Raw genomic sequence first — 21,267 nt, 5'->3', positions numbered from 1 at the left:
CCATAGAATTGAATAGAAGTAGAACGGAACCAGCAGCTCTCGCGGCGGCATCCTGGATATATTATTCACCAAGATAGCCATAGCTAGCGTTTCATACCATGCATAACATATATGGAATGGATGCCGAGACGACCTCGATCATATTTTGGCCTGCAAAACAATTACAAGCAGCTGCCCAAATATCGTTAACGCTGATCACTACTTGCGGTACCACTGACGATCTTACAGTATGATAATTAAGCACGCTACAAACACGACGATGTTGAGCAAGCACTTGGTGGCAAGAATATCATATCGATCCAGCTGCTTCAAAATATAGAATGAAATAAAATTAAAGGCTGACCACATCATCGATGAGTGGAGAGCGATGATGAGACGACACAACGAACCAAAATATATTAAACAAATACTACCAGCAGTGCATTTAGATTTTATTTGAACAGCAACACGTAGATTCCATCATGCACTTGTCAGCTCACGATCGATCAATATTCAGTAGGGAAGTGAAGTAGTGTGATTAATCAGAGGCCGAGGAGCTGGCAGTTCTCCCAGAGTGTCTTGGCCGAGCGGCGAAGCCTCTTGGCCTCCTCCTCGGTGAGGTCCATCTCGGCGACGCCGAGGACGCCGCCGCGGCCGAGCCTGGCGGGGAGGCTGAGGAACACCTCGTTTTCTGCCGGGATGCCGTGGAATCCGCTGGCGAGCACAGACACGGGGTGGATGCGGCGCTGGTCGCGGAGGAGGGAGGCGACGAGGCTGGCGACGGAGTAGCCGATGGCCCAGGACGTGTAGCCCTTGAGGCTGATGACTTCGTAGGCGCTGTCGACGACGGCGCGGCGGATGCCCTCGAGCGCCTCCTCGTCGAAGCAGCGGTGGCTCTCCTGCAGCGACTTGAGCACCGGCATCCCCGCCACGCTGACGCTCGACCACACCGCAACCGAGCTGTCACCGTGCTCGCCCATCATGTACGCCTGCACAAATAGAGAGAGAGGTAAATCCTCAACAACTCAAATAGAGAGGCAGAGCAACGGAGAAAGAGAAGATCCCAATTCGGATTCCCAAGCAAAGCGAGCTGCCCGATCAGATCAGATCAGATCAGATGACTCTGGCCTCTCCTCTCCTCTCCCATATGGATTGCTAGCTCAGTGAAGCAGCACGTGGACGCCACTGGCCGGGGAAGGAACAAATGCTAGCTGCGTGTGGGCCATGTGCGCGGGAACAGAGATCTATGAGCCAGAGGGGTGAGAGGGAGAGGACGACGGACCTGCACGTCCTGCGCGTTAACGTCGAGGTGCTCCGCGAGGAGGAACCGGAACCTGGACGAGTCGAGGTTGGTGCCGGAGCCGATGACGCGGTTGACCGGGAACCCTGACAGCTTCCACGCCACGTACGTCAAAATGTCCACGGGGTTGGAGACGATGAGAAGTAGCGCATCCGGCGAGTGCTCCGCTAGAGCCGGCACGATCTTCCTGAACAGCGCCACGTTCCTCTGCAGCAGGTTCAGCCGGGTCTCCCCAGGGATCTGCCGGGCGCCAGCAGTGACGATGGCGAGGTCGGAGCCCTTGGTCACGGCCAGGTCCGTGTCCGACACCAGGCGCGTGCGCGGCAGGAACGCCGCCGCGTGCTGCAGGTCCAGCATCTCCCCCCGGAGCTTGTCCGGGAGCGCGTCCACCAGCGTGATCTCGTCCGCGATGTCGCGCGTGAGGATGGTCTGCGCGATCGCCATTCCCACGTTGCCCACGCCGATGACCGACACCTTGGTCAGACGACGGCGGTGCGACGTCAGCGTGGACGCGGCGTCGGCCACGGGGCGGAAGAAGCCCGACGACGCACCGTCAGCGTTGAACCCCAGCTCCGACAGCGACGAGGCCTTCCTCATCTTCGTCTTCTTCTGCTGCTGCTGCTGTTGCTGTTGCTGTTGGTGGTGCTCTTGCGAATGGACCAATGGAATTTTTGTGTCTTTGGCTTCTTAGATGTGGGGAATGCATTGGCTTCTGCCATTTATATATAACCTCACTGACCACGATGCCATCTTTTTTTAACAGCCGGGTCCTCCTCCCGGGGTCTACATTAGAGATCTTAAATGGAGTACCATCTTAGGGGTGCTCCTCTTGTTTTTATTTATTTTATCTTTTTAGGGAGAATTTTAAAATGGGAGATACATATTTTTAGTGCCACTTAACTTGCTACGACAACAACCGCGTCAATGTATCAAAACAAAGGCGTTGGTGGTTTTATCAGCTTCGGTATATATGTATGCTCATGGCGGCAATACTTCTACCTCAATTTAATTATTGTGAAGTAAAGTCTTGAATACGATTGAAATATATATTAATCTTTGTGCCATCTGCTTATCCATCCTAGTATATAACTAATAAAGGGCCGGGTATATGCGTGCAAGAAGAAAAGATTCCAGTACTTATTCCTATTTGCAGCCTTTGGAGGATTATCATATGAAACTTCATTTACCAGTAAATAACCATTACCTGCGTACCAGGAGGAGTATTGTCAGAAGGCCATGGATTGCAGAGTGCCCAGGTAATTGTTCAAATCAGACCGGCCGATTCTTGTGTCGCAGCTGGGATGGACGCAGATCTGGAAGACGACTTATGGATCAAAAGCCACAGAATCTATGAAGCAAATCAGGGGCATGTCATGCATGATCTGACTGTCATTTTTTGCGGCAAATCTGGATTCTGGAGCACGTCCACATTGACAGTTGGAAGGGGGACGTTCAAAGCACTACGAAGCGTTGAAAAGGGAAAAGAAATCCTGGAGGCAGCCTCCGGGTTGGAGTCGCTGGTTTTTGCCCACTCCAACTTCCCTTCCCTTGGGATCTCATCTGACTGAAATGTCTAGCTTGAGCAACAAGACGATGAAAATCAAAGGACTATTCCATCATACTTAACACCAACGCTACTGTCTTACTTATTTTGTTTGATGACTGTGAACAAGCTTGTTCATCACTACATCATACGCACATTCTTGATACAAAAAAAAATGACTAACCAGTGTTAATTATCACGAGATGATCCTACAATAAATCAAATAATCCATCTAGAATGTGTTGGTTCTGCAAACCTAGCACCCTGAGCTTGACCAAACCTAGCATCCAGGTTCCGGTCATTCCATGCCCGCATTGGTTGGACGATTCCTGCCTGCTTGGAAGCTTCCAACAATTACGAAGGTTCCTCGATCCAATATGTATAATGGAAGACGACTATATATCGACATGGAAAGCAAACTACGTACCATCCATCTAGTAACATTGACAGATTCTTTTCTTTTGAACAACTTTGTACCATTGACAGACAGCTGATGCGTTTTCCTTCAAAGTCAAAAACGTACACGCGGCACGAGTTTCTCTTTCTTTTCTTGCCATTGCACCTTTGCACCCACACATGCTGACATGCAGCTTTAATTCTAGAAATTTAGCAAAGGGCCACATATATTTGCGCTTACTCTGTTTCTCCAACACCTACTATATTTTTGAGTCATAGAGAAATTTGATCTGTGTTACTGATAGCTTATTGTATAATAAGACTTTCATCACCGGTCCAACTACAACATCGCGTGCGAGCTGACCATGCACTGCATGCATCAGGGGCTTGAAGCATCTGCTACCATTCACGTGTCAAGACTGACAACCACTCACCAATGCACCCACTAGAATAAGGGCCTGAAACCCGAGAAATTATGGTTTTAAAAACCAAAGCAACGTAATACCACGGTTAAAAAAGTTTAGAAAAACATAATAGCACGTTTTCGAAGGTTTAGGAAAAAAGAGGTCCGAGCTAAAGTTTCTAAAACTCCAAAAGACTGCAGTTTTAGCAACATGGCTTTCAAAAGTACAAGATTTGTACAGTCCTGTGCGGCTGTGGCTATCCTGGAATGTAACCATCCATATGCCACAAACCGCCATGCATCAGCCTAACTGCTAACAACACGACTTAGTCCGACCAACTTATGGACAAACGCTCACGTTTAATCTTGCATAGCAACGGTGAAAAATCCAGAGTTTCTCCCAATATTGACATCATTTATTCCGACCAATTATGTGTGCTTAGAAAATGCAAACCCTATACTGCAAAATTCTCCGGGGAGTGACATTCTCATGTCATAAAGGCCGAGGACAAAACCAAAAAATTGGCTCAATGAGGCTTTGTAAGTTGATCCTACTTTCCAGTGTAACACTGGTTAGAACCAAAACGGTAAAGCAAAACGAAAAAAAGGCTTTTAATCCACGAATCAGGTCCTGCTGCATTAGCTCCATGCTCTTGCTTTTTAGGTCCTCCAAACGGTGATCAGATTCTTATACAAAATAGAGACAGCACCGCTCGAGTTATTCAGCAACTTTGACAAGAGTTGTCTTGGTCATACTAACTTCACAGCAACATTGACGTCGGGTTCTCAATATACCCTTTGAACGCTTTCAGAAATTCCGCACCAATTGCACCTGCACAGGGTTCCATGAACAAAAAAAAGTTAATTTCTTGTCCACTCCACAGTACAAGGGGACATCGAAGAAAGATCAAGAGCTTACCATCAATAACCCTGTGGTCACAGCTCAGCGTAGCTGACATGAATGAACCGAACTCATACTGAGCATCAGCGCCACCTGGTATCACCCTCTTCTCAGCTGCTCAAGAAAAAGAAATGTGATTAACAGAGAAACCATTTCGAATGAAAGAACATCAAACGTTCCTAGCATAACTTAAAGCTACCTATCATTCAAACTTACAAAATAGTGCACAAACAAAACAAATATCACATAAACTTCTATGTCCTAACTTACAAGCCCTATTTACAGGACTGAATGTTACTCATTAGCCAGCAGTGCCAGATTCAAGATCATGTATGATTTCTGCATCCAAATGCTAGCCCCCATACCAAAATGGGGTACTAGGTTCGCACAAATCAGAAAATATGCTTTTCAGAACAGAAATGTGCTATAAATGCATAATGCTACTGTTACTTTTTAGAACATGAGAAAGAGAGCGGCATATAAGCAGAATTGTGATGCAAATCTTTGAGAACTCATTACCAGAACCAATGGCCAATATTGCTGACTGAGGAGGATTTATGATGGCACAGAATTGTTTAATTCCGAAAGGACCTCCCAAGTTTGATACGGTGAATGTGCCACCCTGAAAATAAATCACCAAAGTTGTCAAGGAATTCTTTTTTGGTTCAAACTTAGCAGCTATTATGTTCTCCATACCTCATAATCTGCTGGTTTTAAGCTGTTCTCCTTTGCTCTTTGAGCCAACTGCTTCACCTCCTCAGCAATTGTACCAAGTCCCTTCTTGTCTGCATCCTACAATGTAAGTACAAGTCAGAAAACAGTAAAAGAAAACACACATTGGACAAATTTAGGGTAACTTACCCTAATTACTGGAACAAACAATCCATGCTCAGTCTGAACAGCGACATTGATGTTCACATTGTGGTATCTGTATCAGAAACAAATTTATCATATGTAACTGTTATAGCTGATAAAATATTTTTCCCATTACAAATGATCCATCAGAACTTACTGACGAATAAAATCATTCATCCATGAGCTGTTACACTGGGGGACCTTTCGAAGAGCCAAAGCTGCAGCCTGCACATCAGATAAAGACAGATTCAGTACTGGGCAGCACAGAAGAAATTAACAGTCTACACTGAAACCAATAATATAAAATGCACATACCCAATCTTCACGAGCCTAATGTAAACAAAAGAACAATCCTAAAAGGTAGAACCAGAAATTACCTTTATAACAAGATCGTTGATAGATATTTTCTTTCCACCAGAGACTTCCTGCAGAGGGTTCAGTTCCCCTCGTAACCTGTATCAGAATGAACAAATAACTCATAGTAAGACAGAAGTAAATAAAGCATTGGTGCTGTTCCACTAATGAAAATAGCGCTTTACAAATTAGGTCTGGAACATACTTGATAAGTTTATCGACACGTGTGTCAACTGTCAAGTAGTAATGTGGAATGGTTTGTTTCGATGCTAGAAGGCGGTTTGCGGTAACCTGGAGACAATAAAAGCCAACACACTCTGTCCGTTAACATTGAATAGGAAAAATCTATCCAAGAATCTGTGCCTCAAAATCTACCTTTCTTATCTGTGCATTTGGAATATCTACGTAACTTAATCCTGGAGCTGCAAGAGCCTCACTCTTGCCACCCTTGCCTACAGAAGTCGTTAAGGAAAAAGAAAAAACAATCACCAGAAGTACTGAAGACATCCAGATTAAAATTGACAGTATGAATGCATAGCCTAGTGGAGATAATGGTCAGTACAGAAGAATTATCCAGTTTGTCAAGCAGAGAACATAAGATTACATTATAATCACTAATAGCAGGGTTGTGGCAACAGGAGGAATAATAACTCACCCAAGTAATCTTCAATGTCTGCCTTCAAAATACGCCCATCAGGACCAGTACCTTTCACACTTGACAGTGGGACCTGTTTTTAAGGAATACAATCCTCATATTCCATAGCTACTATATTCGTTAGAATGGCTATCTACAAGCACTTACATTGTTATCTTCTGCCAGCTTTCGAGCAAGAGGGCTGGCGAATATTCGATCTCCAGATTGAGGAGCTTCTTCTGTTTTGGGGGCCTTGGGCTCAGGAGCCTTGGTAGGCTCTTTCTCCTCCACCTTTGGCTTTGAAGGCTCAGGTTGAGCCTTTGATTCAGCAGGAGCTACAGGTTCAGCTGAAGACGAAGGCTTATAATCCTTAAACTTCTCAATGTCACCCTCTTCTTCCACAGTTATAGCGATGATCTAAGGGAACATCATACATCAAATTATTCAGCCCAGATTGTGCCAGCAAAATAGACATGCATTATAAAAATATCTAAAATGATAAATAATGGGTAAAAAAATATTTATTCTTCAGCCAGTAAATATGTACCTCGCCCACTTTAATCTCCTTGGCGCCATCTCCATGAATAATCTTAGCGAGATAGCCCTCTTCCATGCACTCCATCTCCACAGTGGCTTTATCCTAATCATCAGGAGTACACTCAAAGGTTATCTGGTTCTATTGCAGTGTAAGTAAAAGAAAATACTAAATAAAATATGTTATGTAGCTTTACAGATTAAAAAACTTACAGTTTCCACCTCACAGAGAACCTCACCAGGGGAGACCTTGTCTCCTTCCTTCTTAAGCCACTTGGCAATGTTTCCCTATAGGCAATAGATGTGACAGGTACAGTATATGAAGGTTAATGAATAAAGACATGCTGCAATCCTGATTTCAGTTCAGCTATTATTTTGTTTAGAGTAATGATGTTTGGGCAACAAATATACCTCAGTCATTGTAGGGGAGAGCGATGGCATCCCAATTTCCTGATGTGGTGGCAGGTCTGGAATAAGCACATTATATTAATACAGCTAACATAGAACCTTGCTTGCATATATCTAATGGAATTTTGTAGATAATTTGAAATAGAGAATTTAAAAAAATGGTGGAGATGTATAGCCCAACATTGAAAGATACTAAAACTTTTGAACCGACAGAAGGCAACAAACTAAATGCTTTGTTGGCACAACAGAATATTGTACAGAGAATTCAACAGAAAAAAGTGGATAGAATCCGACTATCTTGTACTGGGAGCATGAGAATACAGCTCGGCATGTAGCGTATGCACGGACAAATGAATAGCAACAAAGACAAGATACAGAGAAGACCAAAGAGATATAACAAAAGAATGAAAAAGACTGCCAGAAGATGCTATTCTACATAAGCAATTGCAAGGAACCCTGTATTTTCATTATGTCCATATAAAAGGGATGTGGATCTACTTAGCAATATGCTGGTCATATTATGGTCTTCAAATTATAAGCATAAAAATGCATAACAAACTGACAGTACCTGCGCTACTTGAGAATGGTCGTGCTGAAACCACCTGCCCACTGACAATAAAAAACAAACAAAAAAGCCAAAACAGCTTCAGAATATTACCAAGATCTGATGAAAAACAGCATAGCGACAAGGCATTCATGGTGAGAACCACTCTTAAAATAAGACAGTGCGAACTCCAATCTTATCCATCAGATTGAATTTGTTATAGAGCAAAGCATATTGCCATTTGCATGTTCACTTAAAAGTGAAAAGGTACGAGTCTAATGGAATAACACAGCACCCTTTTCAAAGATGACAATATGACATTGGCTTTTCATCGTTTATATGAGCAATAAGATCAGATCCAGTGGTCGACAGTGTGAGCTCCAATCTCATCCATCAGATTGATTTTGCTATAGAGCAAAGCATATTGCCATTGTGTGTTCACTTAAAAGTGGAAAGGTGGGAGTCTAATGGAATAACACATCCTTTTCAAAGATGACATTAGCTTTTCATGGTTTATCTGAGCCGTCGAGATCAGATTCGGTGGTCAACATTTCTAATTCTCATTTCTTGCTTCTACAGGTGATTTTTTTTTCATGTGTTCCTATACAGCCAAATAAGCTAAGAATTATGCAATAAATAAACATATACCATGAGAATGAACCATTGAGGCCACTAACAGCATTCGGGATACCGCTGGTGGGTGCTCTTCTCCAGGTGTAGCTTCTGTTTACTCCTAGTGGCACCTGAAAATAAAGCAAACTGAAAAATCAGGAAAAAAAATTACTGGGCACTAGGGTGAGTTTTCAATCACATAACCTTGAATGTCTCAAGCTCTTTCATGGGTTTGTTGTATTGGGAAAAATTGGCGCCGCCAGTTCTTTTTCCAACACCTGAGGAAACCAGAGGCATTACATTTTCAATACCGACAGTAAGGAAAATCAAATAAAGGTGAACTTTTCACTGTGCACATAAAGTCCCACGGGAATCAAAACCAAAAACAAGGGCACATCCAAACTAAGTAGATGACGAGTCAGACATTAAACAATACAATAGGAAATGCAAGGATCAACTCAGTAACCCGAAACATGCTTGGTGATGATACAAACAATAGCGAAGATGGTGACATAACAGGAGATGAAATGCCACATCAGGTGATAATTTTGTTGCTACATGTCATTTTTACAAATGTAGGAATCAATCGATGATCTTTCCATATCACAGATCTACAGCTACTACATTAAATGTACCAGATACAGACATACAGTAGTACAGCACATTAAAAATAAATGTTTTATATTATTTTTAGAACCCAGGCTGACTGCAAAGGAGCACCGAGGGATTTCTAGAGGATCCAGAATAAAGAATATATATGTGAATGCAACATAAACCCTATGCCTCATTGCAAATACAAGGTGTTGACAGGTTTACATTGATGGTATTAACAGGCCTAAACAGTAACCACAACTTAACTGCATAATAAGTCACCTGAAAGAGAGCATCTCCCTTCTCCAACTTTATTCAATGAATGGATTACAGGTGAATATCAACCTCTTGAGAAATGTGTATCATCAAAAAGGAAAAAGGAAAAAAATACAGAAAGGTGAGAAAGGGACCACGTACCATTTTCCTTCACGAGAAAGGAGCCGGAACCACTAGAGAAGCACCGGGCAAGACTAGAACGCTCACAATCTATAGCATTCTGCAAACTCCGCAGCTGTTTTTAATGAACACTGATTAGGTACATGGAATCCTCCCAAAGTTGTGCTACAATCTAGCTGGAGCAAAAGCAGCCCACAAAAGGGCATGTCTAATTACATTCGTATTGCACATTAGAAACCACAAAAAAGACGAGAACTACAACAGTCAATGCCATGAAAGTTCCCACACCACCGCTTCTAGAATACGAAAATAATCCTCCAATCAACTTGGAATTGAGAAAACAGAAGCAATCACCCACTGATGAGACACACACATGCACAGTTGCCTTGTCATGGCACAACACCCTAGGAATATTCAACGACCCCGCCGACTGGTACCATCAGATCGTCCGAATGGAACTATACGAACTTAGCGCACCGAACAGGGTATTGTACCATGCATTCGCACGGGAACCCACATCCACGAGTGATTCGCAGGCTGATTCTAGCACCAAATTAGCAGCAGTCGGGGGTCAAAAAAACGCGAATTCATCCCTTCCGTGTTGGCCAATCCACCAAGTCGAACAATTACAAGACGCAGGATCGATGCATCGTCGCGATAATCCCGCAGACAAGGCAGATCAAACAGATCGGAAGGCGATGCGAAACAGATTTCCAATATTTTGGGACACACAAACAGAGAGATGCAGAGAGGGAAGGAGGAGTGGACGGACCTTGCGGGAGTGGCGTAGAAGTTGAGCGGCGGACATGGCGATCGGAGTCGGGAGTGGTCTAGGGTTTCCGGAGGGGGGAGATCGGAGGAGATGGAGATTGGTGTGTGCCTGCGTCTGTTTAGTTTAGGTCCCCAGAAGGGGCAAATGGGGTGGGATGAATTAATCAACAAATACAGTACTGCTACAGTACCAAATGCTATAAGTACAAATCCGCTCTGCGGTATAAAACATTGATGGATCGATACGTAAATTTGTAGTAATAGACTTGTATTACTGTTTAAACAATAATCATTATTAATGTATAGGATCCGGGGGTGGGGGCTTACTCAGCAATAGGAGGAGCACTAGTACGACTTGGTCACCTCCATCACCCTCTTCTTGTTTTCTACTTCCAAATCAAATTCCCATCTCATCTCATCAACAGCCATTTCTTCTGGAAACCAAAACGAAATCTTCATTCTTCTTTGAATTTCTTGCATATTTGTGCAGTTCTCTCTCTCTCTCTCTCTCGTGAGAATGTAGTACAATGTACTAACTGTGGAGAGGAGACGCGATTCAGCATGAGTAATTCCCGTGCACCCAATACAGCGCTGTATACTGGTATTACAATTCGAGAGCTGAACAACAGCCAACACACGGCCTCACAGATACAGAATTGTATAGCAATCACATCAGCCAAGATCCGCAAGGGAAAATGTGCACAACAAATCACGGCCCATCACAACGCAGCACTCAGCACTTGCATGCATTTGCTCAAGATGAAAAGAATTGATTCATCTCCAAAGAATAAACAGTAATAACATATGGTATGGGAACAGTACACAAGTATAACAACAACACTCTACGTAGCCAACGCATTTCTTACACTAGAACACATCTCTCTTCTATCCTTCTCCAAAAACCAAAAAGAACCAAAATGGAGTTGGGTGTGATTTTGTTTCTTTGCGCTTCAATAAATTGGGTAGGAGCACATTTTCTGTACAGTCGCATCCACATGCTGCTTCTCACATGTAAAAAACAAGGGGCACCCAACTCTTTCCCTTCTCTCTCAACCATAAACCAGCATATAGCTACAGAATATTCAAAAGCCCGGCATTCTAGTACAGGTCCTATGCACCTCGGTTTAGTGCAGACTGCAGAATCTCATGCAACATCGCACAAGTCCATTCCAGCTGCGGCATCCCCTTGATCTGCTACAAGGGAATCTCTCCTTTCTCTGTCACCCTCTTGGGTTTTCTGGAGCAATCAGGGGCTGCCATGGCTGTGTCGATAAGAAACATGACTTGCAACGGTCATGCCGAGCAGTCACCTGTCAGAGCTCAACCTCATGGAGATCCTCTGTCAATCCGTTGAACTGCACAGATGAGTTGCTGTTGGAGCGACTATGCGAAGGTTTGCCAGGCATGAGTGGCAAAGGCATAGTCTGGTCATCAGGTGATCTAACACCGGCGATAGCACTAAACTGCTCAGAATATGTTCCACTCCATGATGCTGCCCGTGATCTTGAAAATGAGCTGCTGTTGCTTTCTGATGACACCCCGGAACCCTGGTAAGGTGTGGAGATGTTGTCCATACTCGGATGCCGATGAATTGTTGATGACATTGGTGCTGAAAATTGTGTCGACGGTGGGGGTGAAGAGTATGAAGTTTCTGCTGGCAATGAGGCCGAACGCTCATCCTGATGGACCGTCTCACTGTGTATCTCTGCTGCTTGGAGAGGCATCTGATCTGTAGCAGCAGCTGCTGCAGTCGGCACAAAGAACTTGGCACCAACTGGTGGTGTCACAGATGGAGCAGCCGGTTTGTTATATGATGGCACTGCTCCTGATGCACCACCCTTATTGAATGTGTCCACATATCTAAAATGAAAAACAGAAAAACCATCAGTTTTCCAGTCAATACTTTAGATAGCAATATTAAAAAAAGGAAATGAAAGTAAATGGCAATACTACTCCTATCAAATTACCTGGACCGGACACCCATCCGTCCACGAGCAGAAAACTGGTTCTGGCTAGGTGGAATTGGCGGCATCCCCAAACCTTGCTCTGAAGAACTCGAGGATTTCCACTCCGTAACTCCATTGGGTGCATGGCTTGCACTCATGGGGCCATTCAACTTATGGTCTGGCATACCATTCTGGAAAGATGATTTTGTTGGAGGTGGAGGGAGAGGAGGCTCCTCGGTAGGAATCGCAGCACCTTCTTCAACCCACCGCTTCAGCTTTTCATCATAGTAAAACTTGTTCTGGTCCCCTAATTTTGCCTCCTTTAGTACAGAGATAGGATCTTAAGGTTAACATTGCATGTAGAAGAGAAGAGCTAAACAAAGAGGTGGAGATACTCCAGATTCATAACCCAGTAGTCAGAAAATACCTGGCGGTGGGATTTCGACACAAATCCCATTGTTTTCTGCAACGTAGAGCCTAACCAACCAAATCGGGAACTACCCGATCCTGATGCACTACTCTGTGTGCGATCTGATCCAGCACCCTGTTAGAATTTTCAAAATGAAGTGAGGAGATTAAAAAAATGAAAACATCTTTCCAACTCAGCATTCACTAATCAGAAACTAATCCCTCCTTTATGTTTCTCTTCCTTGAACCAAGATGCAAGTACCTGTTTCGGGGTTCTGCCAAAGTCCGGCTCAGAAACACTCCTGTTGTGTGCAATTTTCCTGCCAGTGCCACCACTATTCTCTGCTATCTCACTCATAGACTGCATCGAAGCGGATGGCATTAACGATGACATGGCCATTACCGATTGGCTATTTACAAATTTTGCAGCTGCAGGAGCAGAGTAGCTCTCTCTATCAATAATGGAGCCCTGTGGCAACGGTGGAAGTGGTGCAGATGGCGTACCCATCATGCGGGATATAGATTTATCAAGCGAGGTGAAAATCTTTCCAACTAGTTTTGCTGGGGCAAGATTTGTGCCATATCCACCCTACAGAAAAACAAGAAAAGAGATTAAGTTAATGATGAATGAACTAAGGAAGAGAGAAAGAGAATATCAGAAACTAATATGAAATGGTATGGTCATACCTGCTGGTGAGTGCGTATCCTCTCCTCCAGGGAAGAAAATAATTGTTTCCATGCCTCCAGTTCAGGGGCACGGCCAGAGGCTTTCAGCACCTTCATAGACGCTTGGCAATACCTGGAAAAGTTAATATCCATCTGGGTCATAATGTACAAGTACAAAGCCTAGAGAAAGCACTGAGTGATTCGCTTGTTGTGGACAAGCCAACAACCTACCTCAAAGAATCAGAAATCCTTCCCACTTCCGCAAGCATGTATGCATATATCAGCTTATATGGCTGAAAGGGTAGCAGGATATACTGAGAATTACCAAGCACCTTCGCATATTCATAAACTTCTGTCCTCTGTTGTTTGCATTTTAAAGATATTAGTCCAGACAATGAATGGCAATGGAAAATAAACCAAGAAATGAATATGCACAATCCTGCCTACGTATCCATGTAATGATTGTTTAAAGTGTCTCATGTCTAGGATGCCCTTCACTGAACAACTAAGGAAAGAGCTTTCCAGTAAACGTGCATTCCATATTCAAATTTTTTGCAGGTAAGACACTTACGCACCTGAATGGCCTCAGGGCTGACAAATGTTCGAGGGCATTTCAAGTGGTCTGCACCAATGAGGCATAACCTTGCACTTTCAGAGTATGAATCAATATTTAGTTCAGCAACTAAATAGCATGAATGAGCAGCTGCAACCTGTATCAGATAGTGTGTAAGTTACTTGATAACACACTAAAAAAACGAAAACTGTATCTACAAATGCATATAATACAAACCTCAGCTTTCTCTTTCCAAAGGCAATCACCAAGATGGGTAATTACTAGATCATCACCTTTTGTCCTGTTTGCAGTTATAATAGCCAAATTCTCCTCCCAATCATCCAACATGCCATTAGGACCAGGCTGTCTCACAAAAACAACAAATTATGAACTCAGCCACCAAGTAAACAGAAAACCATGAAAATTATCAATAAGCAACACCCAAAGTCATGATACTGCACTGGATATAAAAGTGCATTGTTACATCACACATCAGACAAGAAATGGCAACAAAAATGGTAATAATACATCCACCCATGGAAAAAATAATAATTGACTTTGCAAGTACCTCCATAGGTTGATGGGATGCACCTACTGTACCATAATCGCTGTTGATGTTGTCCTCTACATTAAAGACATCTGCAGGTTGTCCAGCAATGAGAAGGCACAGCGTTCGCAGAGGTGATCCAGATACAAAATGGGAGCGAGCCATTTTCTTCACCGTATCCACATAAAACTGTACCACCAGTCCAAAACAACAATGAAACTAACTTGGAAACGAAAACCTGACAGGAAAATCAAGCAACCTACTAGATTACAAACAAAAAGCGGGGTTATATTAAGTCAAACAGACCTTATCACCAAGTTGTAAAGCCAGTATGATTGCAGGTCCCCAAAGTTGACCTCCCTGGGCACACTGAAGGGCCTCTTTTCTTCTCCCAGAAACTAGAAGGTTTTGGACCTCTTGTGCAATAGCCTAAAAGCATAGTAATTGTCTCAAGCGAGGACATTTGGCTAAAAAAAAGCAGGGATATTGAATATGAATAACAGTTACCTGCATCTGACTTTCCGAGGGAATATTTTTCATGCAGTGAACTATAGATCCATAACCCCCCATATGAACACTGCTTCTCTTACATGATGAAAATAGCTTAGTTACTGCCATTTCTGGACCATCTGTCTCCTATTATTAAAAATCCATACAAAAGTTAGGTACAAGTTACAAAGACCGAAGTAGTTAATTTGTCCCACAATGATGCTAACGATAAAAAAACAATTCAAGTTACTCAACAAACGACAAAAATGAAATCAAGAAAGGTTTCACATGATAATGCTAATAAAATACAACTTAAACATTCATAACTTTGCATGGTTGGACTATTGTTCGTGAGAAAATTCCAGACCATATAGATAAATATACTTATCTGTAGGTTTAGTTGCTTATTTAACTTAGGGGTTTTGGTATACACCATCAAACAACTTGAAACCAGTCACACGTTAGTGCTAAATTGTTATGTCAATATTAGCATAACACAAGGTTTAATTCTTCTGATGTAACCTATTGTAATCAACAAGGATAGTAAAAGGGAACAGGCCAGACAATAGAACTAGAACAGGTACACAAACTAACAATACAACTATAATTGCAACAAAATAGAGCATGAGAGAAAGTACCTCTTGTGATGGGTCAGACCCAAAAGGTGAGCGTAGTTTCCCATAGTGCTGACACAGTATCTTCAGCAATGAAATAAGCAACTTGCGAGGATCACCTTTCTGGAAATCACTGGCGGAAGATTCATACCATGCAATCATCTCATCAAGCCACTTGTTCACATCCTTCGATGCAGCATTTCCACCGACCAGAGGACCAGGAACAGGTTGACGGCATAAAGCGTGGAAGTAACTAAGCGCGCTGCTATTAGTGACGCTTGACGGATCAACTTTATCAACAACTTCTGATAGATTAAGAACTGACACTGTGGCACTAGAATTCTCCTTAGATTGCAAAAAAGAGAACAAAAGAAATATTTTAGTCACTTCAAATATGTGATGTTGCTTTGTTACAAAAAATTGTGTCACAAAAGGAACTATTGGGATACCTGACTTCCACTGTTAAAGTTTGTGGTCATTGAGCTGGTTTCTTTCATAACTATAAGTTTCCCTCCAAACCCAAAAGCAACAAGGGCATGCGGTGGCCGTCCAGCCGATGACCTCCCTTCATGAGGGGGACCGAATTGCAACTGTGAAGCATTTGCACCAAGAAATTGTTGCTGATTGAAGTTCATGGAGTTCTCAGTACCCAAATAGCTGTTTGACAAGTGCCCTTGTGGATTTGCATTTGCTTGTTTCTGGCCGTGGTACATGCTCTCCATTGGGACAAAGCTTTGTGTATTCACAACACCATTGACATCACCATAACCCTGATTTGCGGAAGTTTCAAATCCTTTGTAATTAGACTGGTGACCTGAAGAAGGTTGGGATCCCATGAAACCAGCCTGTTGAGCTGAAGAAGGTTCAAATCCCTTGAAACTGGTGTTATGGCCTGTAGAAGTTTCAAATCCCTTATAACTGGCCTGCTGAACTGTGGAAGCTTCGGATCCCTTGTAACCAGCCTGGTGACCTGTGGAAGGCACAAACCCCTTGTAACCACTCTGGTGACCCGTGGAAGGTTCAAACGGTTTGTAATGATTCTGGTTACCCATGGAAGGTTCAAATGCCTTGTGACCTCCCTGGTTACCCGTGGACTGTTCCAACACAGTGTGACTGGTCTGGTGGCCCGTGGCAGGTTGAAACCCTTTGTAACCGGCCTGATAACCTGTGGAAGGTTCAAACGCCTTGTAACTGGATTGTAGACGGTCAGTTGAGTTATAACCACTCTGAAGACTCAACGATTCTAAGCCCTTGTGTCCACCATAGTGATCTGTAGCAGTTTCAACTGTGCTAAAACCAACCTGATGGCTTGTAGAGGAACTGATAGTCTCAGCATTTGCATGCTGATCAAAACCATAGAAACTACCTGTCAGGCTACCATCTTTAATACTTTCAGATCGCATAGTGTTACCAAATGCATCCGCTTTCCATTGGCTCTGATGAGCGTAACTGTTTGTGAACGAGTTATGTTGGGCCACCTGATTGTGGACAGCAAGATCCTCAGTTTGCTTGACATTATAATCCATCCCACCAGAAGCCGCAACAACACCATGGTTTGCACCATTCTGAACCGCACTAGCTGTCCCAGCCTGCATAGCGGCCTGCTGGTACGACTCAAGCGAGTGCCACTGCTGGGTGTTGGTATCGAAGTACCAACCCGGGTACTCTGCATAGAACAGCACGTTGGGTGGGTACTCCGAGTCGCTCCCCTGTCCCCAACTTGAGGCACCGCCTGTGGTCGTGCCCTCCTCAGCAATTGTCTCAAGAGCTGCATGCGCTGAATTCTGCAGGTATGAAGTATCAAGCTGCTGCTGCTGCTGCTGCTGCTGTACATTCTGACTGCTACTGTCCACCTGGGCAGCATTCCCAGTTGCATAAAAACTGTCAACCTGGTACCATTGCTGTGTCGCCTCATCGTATTTCCACCCAGGGTACATGGTCTCCAAATACTTGGGATCCGTGGAATCCACAGCACCACTGCTGCTGCGCTCCAGCAGACCACCACCGGTATTCTGATTTGAGCTCCCACCGAAGAAATTCCGATCCGTCACTTCAGTGGCCAAGCTCTGATTCCCACCGAAGAAGCCGTGATCCGAGACCCCCACGGAGGTCTCTTGGGTCTGGTTCCCGGCCACGGTCCCGAAGAAGCCGTCGTCGCCGGCACCTCCAGAGAGATCCGCGAATGGATCAACCCCATCGTCGGCACCACCTCCAAAGGACGCCCACTGCACCTGCTTAACCGCGGTGTGGACGCCGCCGCCCTTCCCTGACCCCGGCGATCCACCCTCCGGAGGCGCCGCATCCGTGGCGGGAGGCGGTGCCGGCGCCTCCGGAACGGGTGGGTCGGGCCCGTGGTCGGCGAGGCTGATGCTGGAGAGGGCTCGAGCCAAGGCGGCGTCCTCGTTGGTGGGAACAGGGGCGGAAGAGAGGTGGTTGTCGTCGTCGTCGTCGTCGACGACGAGCTTGTCGAAGAAGTTGGCGTCGGTCTGGTCGTCGGGGGCGAAGGAGGAGGAGGCCATGCGGAATTGGATCGAGGAGATCTCCCTCGGCGGATCCGAGCGGGGGGTGGATCTAGGGTTGGTTCCTCGGTTGAAATGAGGGGCGCGGAGGCTTACCGGCGGGAAGGGGTGGGGCCAGAGAGGAAGGGCGGTGGGGAGGCGGATCGTAATCGCAGGAATCACGACCACGACAGCCGACGTCGCATCGCGTCACCCGTTTCGTTCTCGTCCCCTCTCTCTCTCTCTCTCTCTCTCTCTCTCTCTCTCTCTCTTCCCTCTTCCTCTTCTCTCTTGGCTTGTCTCTGCTTCGTGTTCCTCCCCGTTTCGTTTTGGGAGTTTTCCCTCTCTTATTTTATTTTATTATTATTATTATTATTATGTGTTTTTAGATTTAAATAGAATGAAATTCTTATTTTATTTTATTCCTTGCAAACATGCAAAGGTTTTGTGGTGAATCAAATTGAGCGTCATGTAATTATTCCTTTTCTTTTCTTTTTTTCGCACAGTGAGGACCTTGTCATCTATTTAAGGACTCGTTTGGTATAGTTACAGATTCTTCTACAAATATTTCAGAATTATTTTGTGCAATCGTTTAGCTAGTTCAATAGATTCATATTCTTGAAGAAGTATGTGAATGCATATGGAATGCTATCCAGCCAAGGGAAAAACTGGAGCCCTCGCTGCCTCCTCTGCGCTTTGCCCTCGTCACCGCCTCTGCATCACCAGACGACTTCAGGGGGCACTATGAGCACGCAATCCGCCGCTGCACAGGTGGATTCAACTTTGATTTGGCGACCTAGGGAGTTCCTCTTGCACCAGCACCAACTTCTCTCCAGCCCAGCACAGCCGTTCTCAGCTCCACCGAACTAGGCCCTATCATTCAAACTTCTGAACCAGAGCAACTGCATCGCCGAGGTTCGGCTCCAAGATCCGAGTTCATCTTCACCTCCAGCCCTCCCCGCCAACTTTGGTGGTGGGGGAACATCCACTACGGCATGGCCCTTTCTCCCACTCCTGTTCGTGACTGCGCCTAACTTCCATTCCTCTTATGCGCTGATTTTCTTTTAAGCCTCCTAAAAGGATCTAATAGCCCTAGAGGGGGTGAATATAACTCTAATCAAACCTTAAAACAACAATCAATTTCTAGAATAAGGAGCAACCTTAGCTTAGAAGAAAGAAATACAACTACTCGAGCAAATAAGTTAGAATATAGAGAACAAACATGCAAGCATATAACTTAAGAGTAAATTGTAGAATTGAAACTTGTATGAAAGTAGATGCTAGAAGTAAATTGCGGGATAGAAAGAGAGTAGCGAAAGTGGACATCGATTTTTTCCGAGATATCGAAGAATTGACACTCTCCCCTAATCTTCGTTAGAGCATCCACACAAAGATACCACTCTCACTTGAGTCACCAAGACTCAAGTGCTTACTAATGATCGCTACTTCTCTATCTCTAAATTGGTGAGCATCAAACCAAGTACAAGCTCTTTGTGAGACTCCCACAAGAACTCCAAGAGCTCACCGAGAACACCTCCAATCACCACGACGGGGTAGGTGTTGCCAACCACCAAGAGTAACAAACTAACTGATTCACTTGATCCCTATCAAGCCTAAACAACAACTAGATGCACACTCGCTACTATTGAAGCATTAATAAAGTCATTAACCTTCAATTAGGGACTTACAAATCAACTCAAGTGCTCTCTCTTGCTTCTTGATGGCACATATAGTGTATGAACTACTCTGAGTTGCAAGAGAGACGAATGAAACAGAGTGAGGGGGTATATATAGGCTAGAGGTCTATCTAGTTGTTGTCCAACCACCTACACTTTCTGTGAGTAACCTTTTTGAAAAGTCGGCCTACTGGCTGTCAGTAGTAGTTGTCTGAAAAGCTCATGTGTTCTTCATACCACATCACCGGACAATCCGGTGAGTTCATTTCTCATGTACCGAGGCATTAGGTCTGGAAATGCTCCGGTGTGTTACACATCTCAACACCGGACCATCCGGTGTATTGAATTCCAATTCCTCTAAAAATTCTAACTTTCTGTTAAATGCTCTGGTGTTCATCTTCTCTAAACACTAGACAATCTGATGTACTTTACTTCACTTTCCTCAGAAAAATATCCCTCTTGTTAAATACTCCGATGTACATATTTACCATCATCCTTATAGCTCGCCAAGAAATACTTAATGCTACGGGGAAGAGGACGGTCTGACTTTTCAGAGATACCTGACTTAGTGGACTGGTCATAGCGGAAGGTCAGAGGTGGGAAACAAGGAAACAGAGGAAATGCTTACTGGGACATAGCCTTCGGTACGAGTTGAAGGGGGGAAATACTAGAGACGGGTGGGTCGTCCGTCCGCTGAACAGGGGCGAACCGCTAATGCATGACATTCATCCAGTCTGCATCCACGTCGACGACTCCAACGGCAGCTCCGACGCAAGGTAAACCTAACAGGTAGGTTACGTCTTGCAATGTCGGAGCCATCTCGCCGCAGGGGAGGTGAAAAGTGTGGGTCTTTGGCCTCCACCGGTCAACCAGTGCAACGAGTGGTAGAAATAGAATCACATCGTTGCTGCCTCAGGGTTCTCTGTTTCTCGGGCCTCCACCAAATGACACAGCGACAGGAGTCCAGATGCTGCCAATATGCACCATTTGAAATATAAAGTGAATGTAGTGCATGCAATAAATAAATAAACTGGCACATACGTAGCTAATTAGTGACATATTGGTGCTTTCAATGATCGTCGATTCGTAAGTAGCTCCTCAGGGCCACGTGGTCGGAAAACCCCTAACTTCGTCTGGTGAACGGCAAACAAGAAGCTGCGGTACTTCTTGTCCACTGCAGGGTCAAGAAGCTCGGGGTCGGTGGATGCGCCATATCTGCATTGAAACCAACTATAAACAGTCTGTTACATGAAAATATTCATACAGTTACGTGAACAATATATAACATACACGTACACAAAGTTACATGAATATATTACAACATATATGTACACAATCAAATACAAATGTAAGGTCCGAATGCAACGTACATAACTAAGACGAATACCTTACAAACATAACAGCGAGATACGCTAAATATATTCACACTTGACCGCTATCATAACCCCACCTACACACCAGGTACATTTTTCGGACAATACTTGTATGTGTGACCTGTTTCATCGCACTTGCTACATCGCTTCACCCGTGGACCCACCTTGGATTCATCCATATCATTTCAAATCCACTGAGTGTGTCGACATCCCGGTGTGTACTTCATCCTCTCAAAGTCTGGCACATAGATTTGTGAGGGGCCTGGATTACTTGTA

General features: G+C 44.3%; 3 protein-coding genes across 5 annotated transcripts; all 3 read right to left on the bottom strand.

Moving 5' to 3' along the window:
* Positions 1-292: 292 nt before the first annotated feature.
* On the bottom strand, positions 293-2,152 carry LOC133917340 (L-lactate dehydrogenase A-like). The gene is made up of 2 exons (XM_062361243.1): positions 1,262-2,152; positions 293-968 (listed from the first exon to the last, which is right to left on the bottom strand). Exons 1-2 carry the CDS (start codon positions 1,874-1,876, stop codon positions 522-524), a joined length of 1,062 nt encoding a protein of 353 aa, XP_062217227.1. The 5' UTR covers positions 1,877-2,152; the 3' UTR covers positions 293-521.
* A 1,863-nt stretch (positions 2,153-4,015) lies between these two features.
* Positions 4,016-10,395, bottom strand: LOC133918186 (dihydrolipoyllysine-residue acetyltransferase component 2 of pyruvate dehydrogenase complex, mitochondrial-like). Of its 2 annotated transcripts, XM_062361930.1 has the most exons (20): positions 10,223-10,395; positions 9,472-9,565; positions 9,337-9,363; positions 8,668-8,741; positions 8,500-8,594; positions 7,876-7,916; positions 7,311-7,366; positions 7,113-7,187; positions 6,913-7,005; positions 6,534-6,782; positions 6,387-6,459; positions 6,107-6,183; positions 5,937-6,022; positions 5,755-5,830; positions 5,535-5,602; positions 5,384-5,450; positions 5,219-5,314; positions 5,042-5,144; positions 4,541-4,636; positions 4,016-4,453 (listed from the first exon to the last, which is right to left on the bottom strand). In XM_062361930.1, the coding sequence occupies exons 1-20, from the start codon at positions 10,256-10,258 to the stop codon at positions 4,383-4,385; spliced, it is 1,653 nt and encodes a 550-aa protein (XP_062217914.1). In that variant the 5' UTR covers positions 10,259-10,395; the 3' UTR covers positions 4,016-4,382. The 2 variants fall into 2 exon arrangements, with proteins under 2 accessions (XP_062217914.1, XP_062217915.1); XM_062361931.1 differs by lacking the exon at positions 9,337-9,363 and having other exon boundaries at positions 10,223-10,393.
* A 575-nt stretch (positions 10,396-10,970) lies between these two features.
* Positions 10,971-18,240, bottom strand: LOC133918185 (protein transport protein SEC16B homolog). Of its 2 annotated transcripts, none has more exons than XM_062361929.1 (13): positions 15,894-18,240; positions 15,469-15,786; positions 14,849-14,977; positions 14,648-14,770; positions 14,363-14,530; positions 14,032-14,157; positions 13,817-13,951; positions 13,473-13,600; positions 13,263-13,374; positions 12,838-13,164; positions 12,595-12,711; positions 12,189-12,487; positions 10,971-12,081 (listed from the first exon to the last, which is right to left on the bottom strand). In XM_062361929.1, the coding sequence occupies exons 1-13, from the start codon at positions 17,961-17,963 to the stop codon at positions 11,535-11,537; spliced, it is 4,599 nt and encodes a 1,532-aa protein (XP_062217913.1). In that variant the 5' UTR covers positions 17,964-18,240; the 3' UTR covers positions 10,971-11,534. The 2 variants fall into 2 exon arrangements, with proteins under 2 accessions (XP_062217913.1, XP_062217912.1); XM_062361928.1 differs by having other exon boundaries at positions 15,469-15,789; positions 15,894-18,239.
* Between the last annotated feature and the right edge of the window lie 3,027 nt (positions 18,241-21,267).

This window comes from Phragmites australis, chromosome 5 (assembly GCF_958298935.1).
Source record: "Phragmites australis chromosome 5, lpPhrAust1.1, whole genome shotgun sequence".
Taxonomy (NCBI): Eukaryota; Viridiplantae; Streptophyta; class Magnoliopsida; order Poales; family Poaceae; genus Phragmites; species Phragmites australis.
This window is presented reverse-complemented; position numbering and strand designations above follow the sequence as displayed.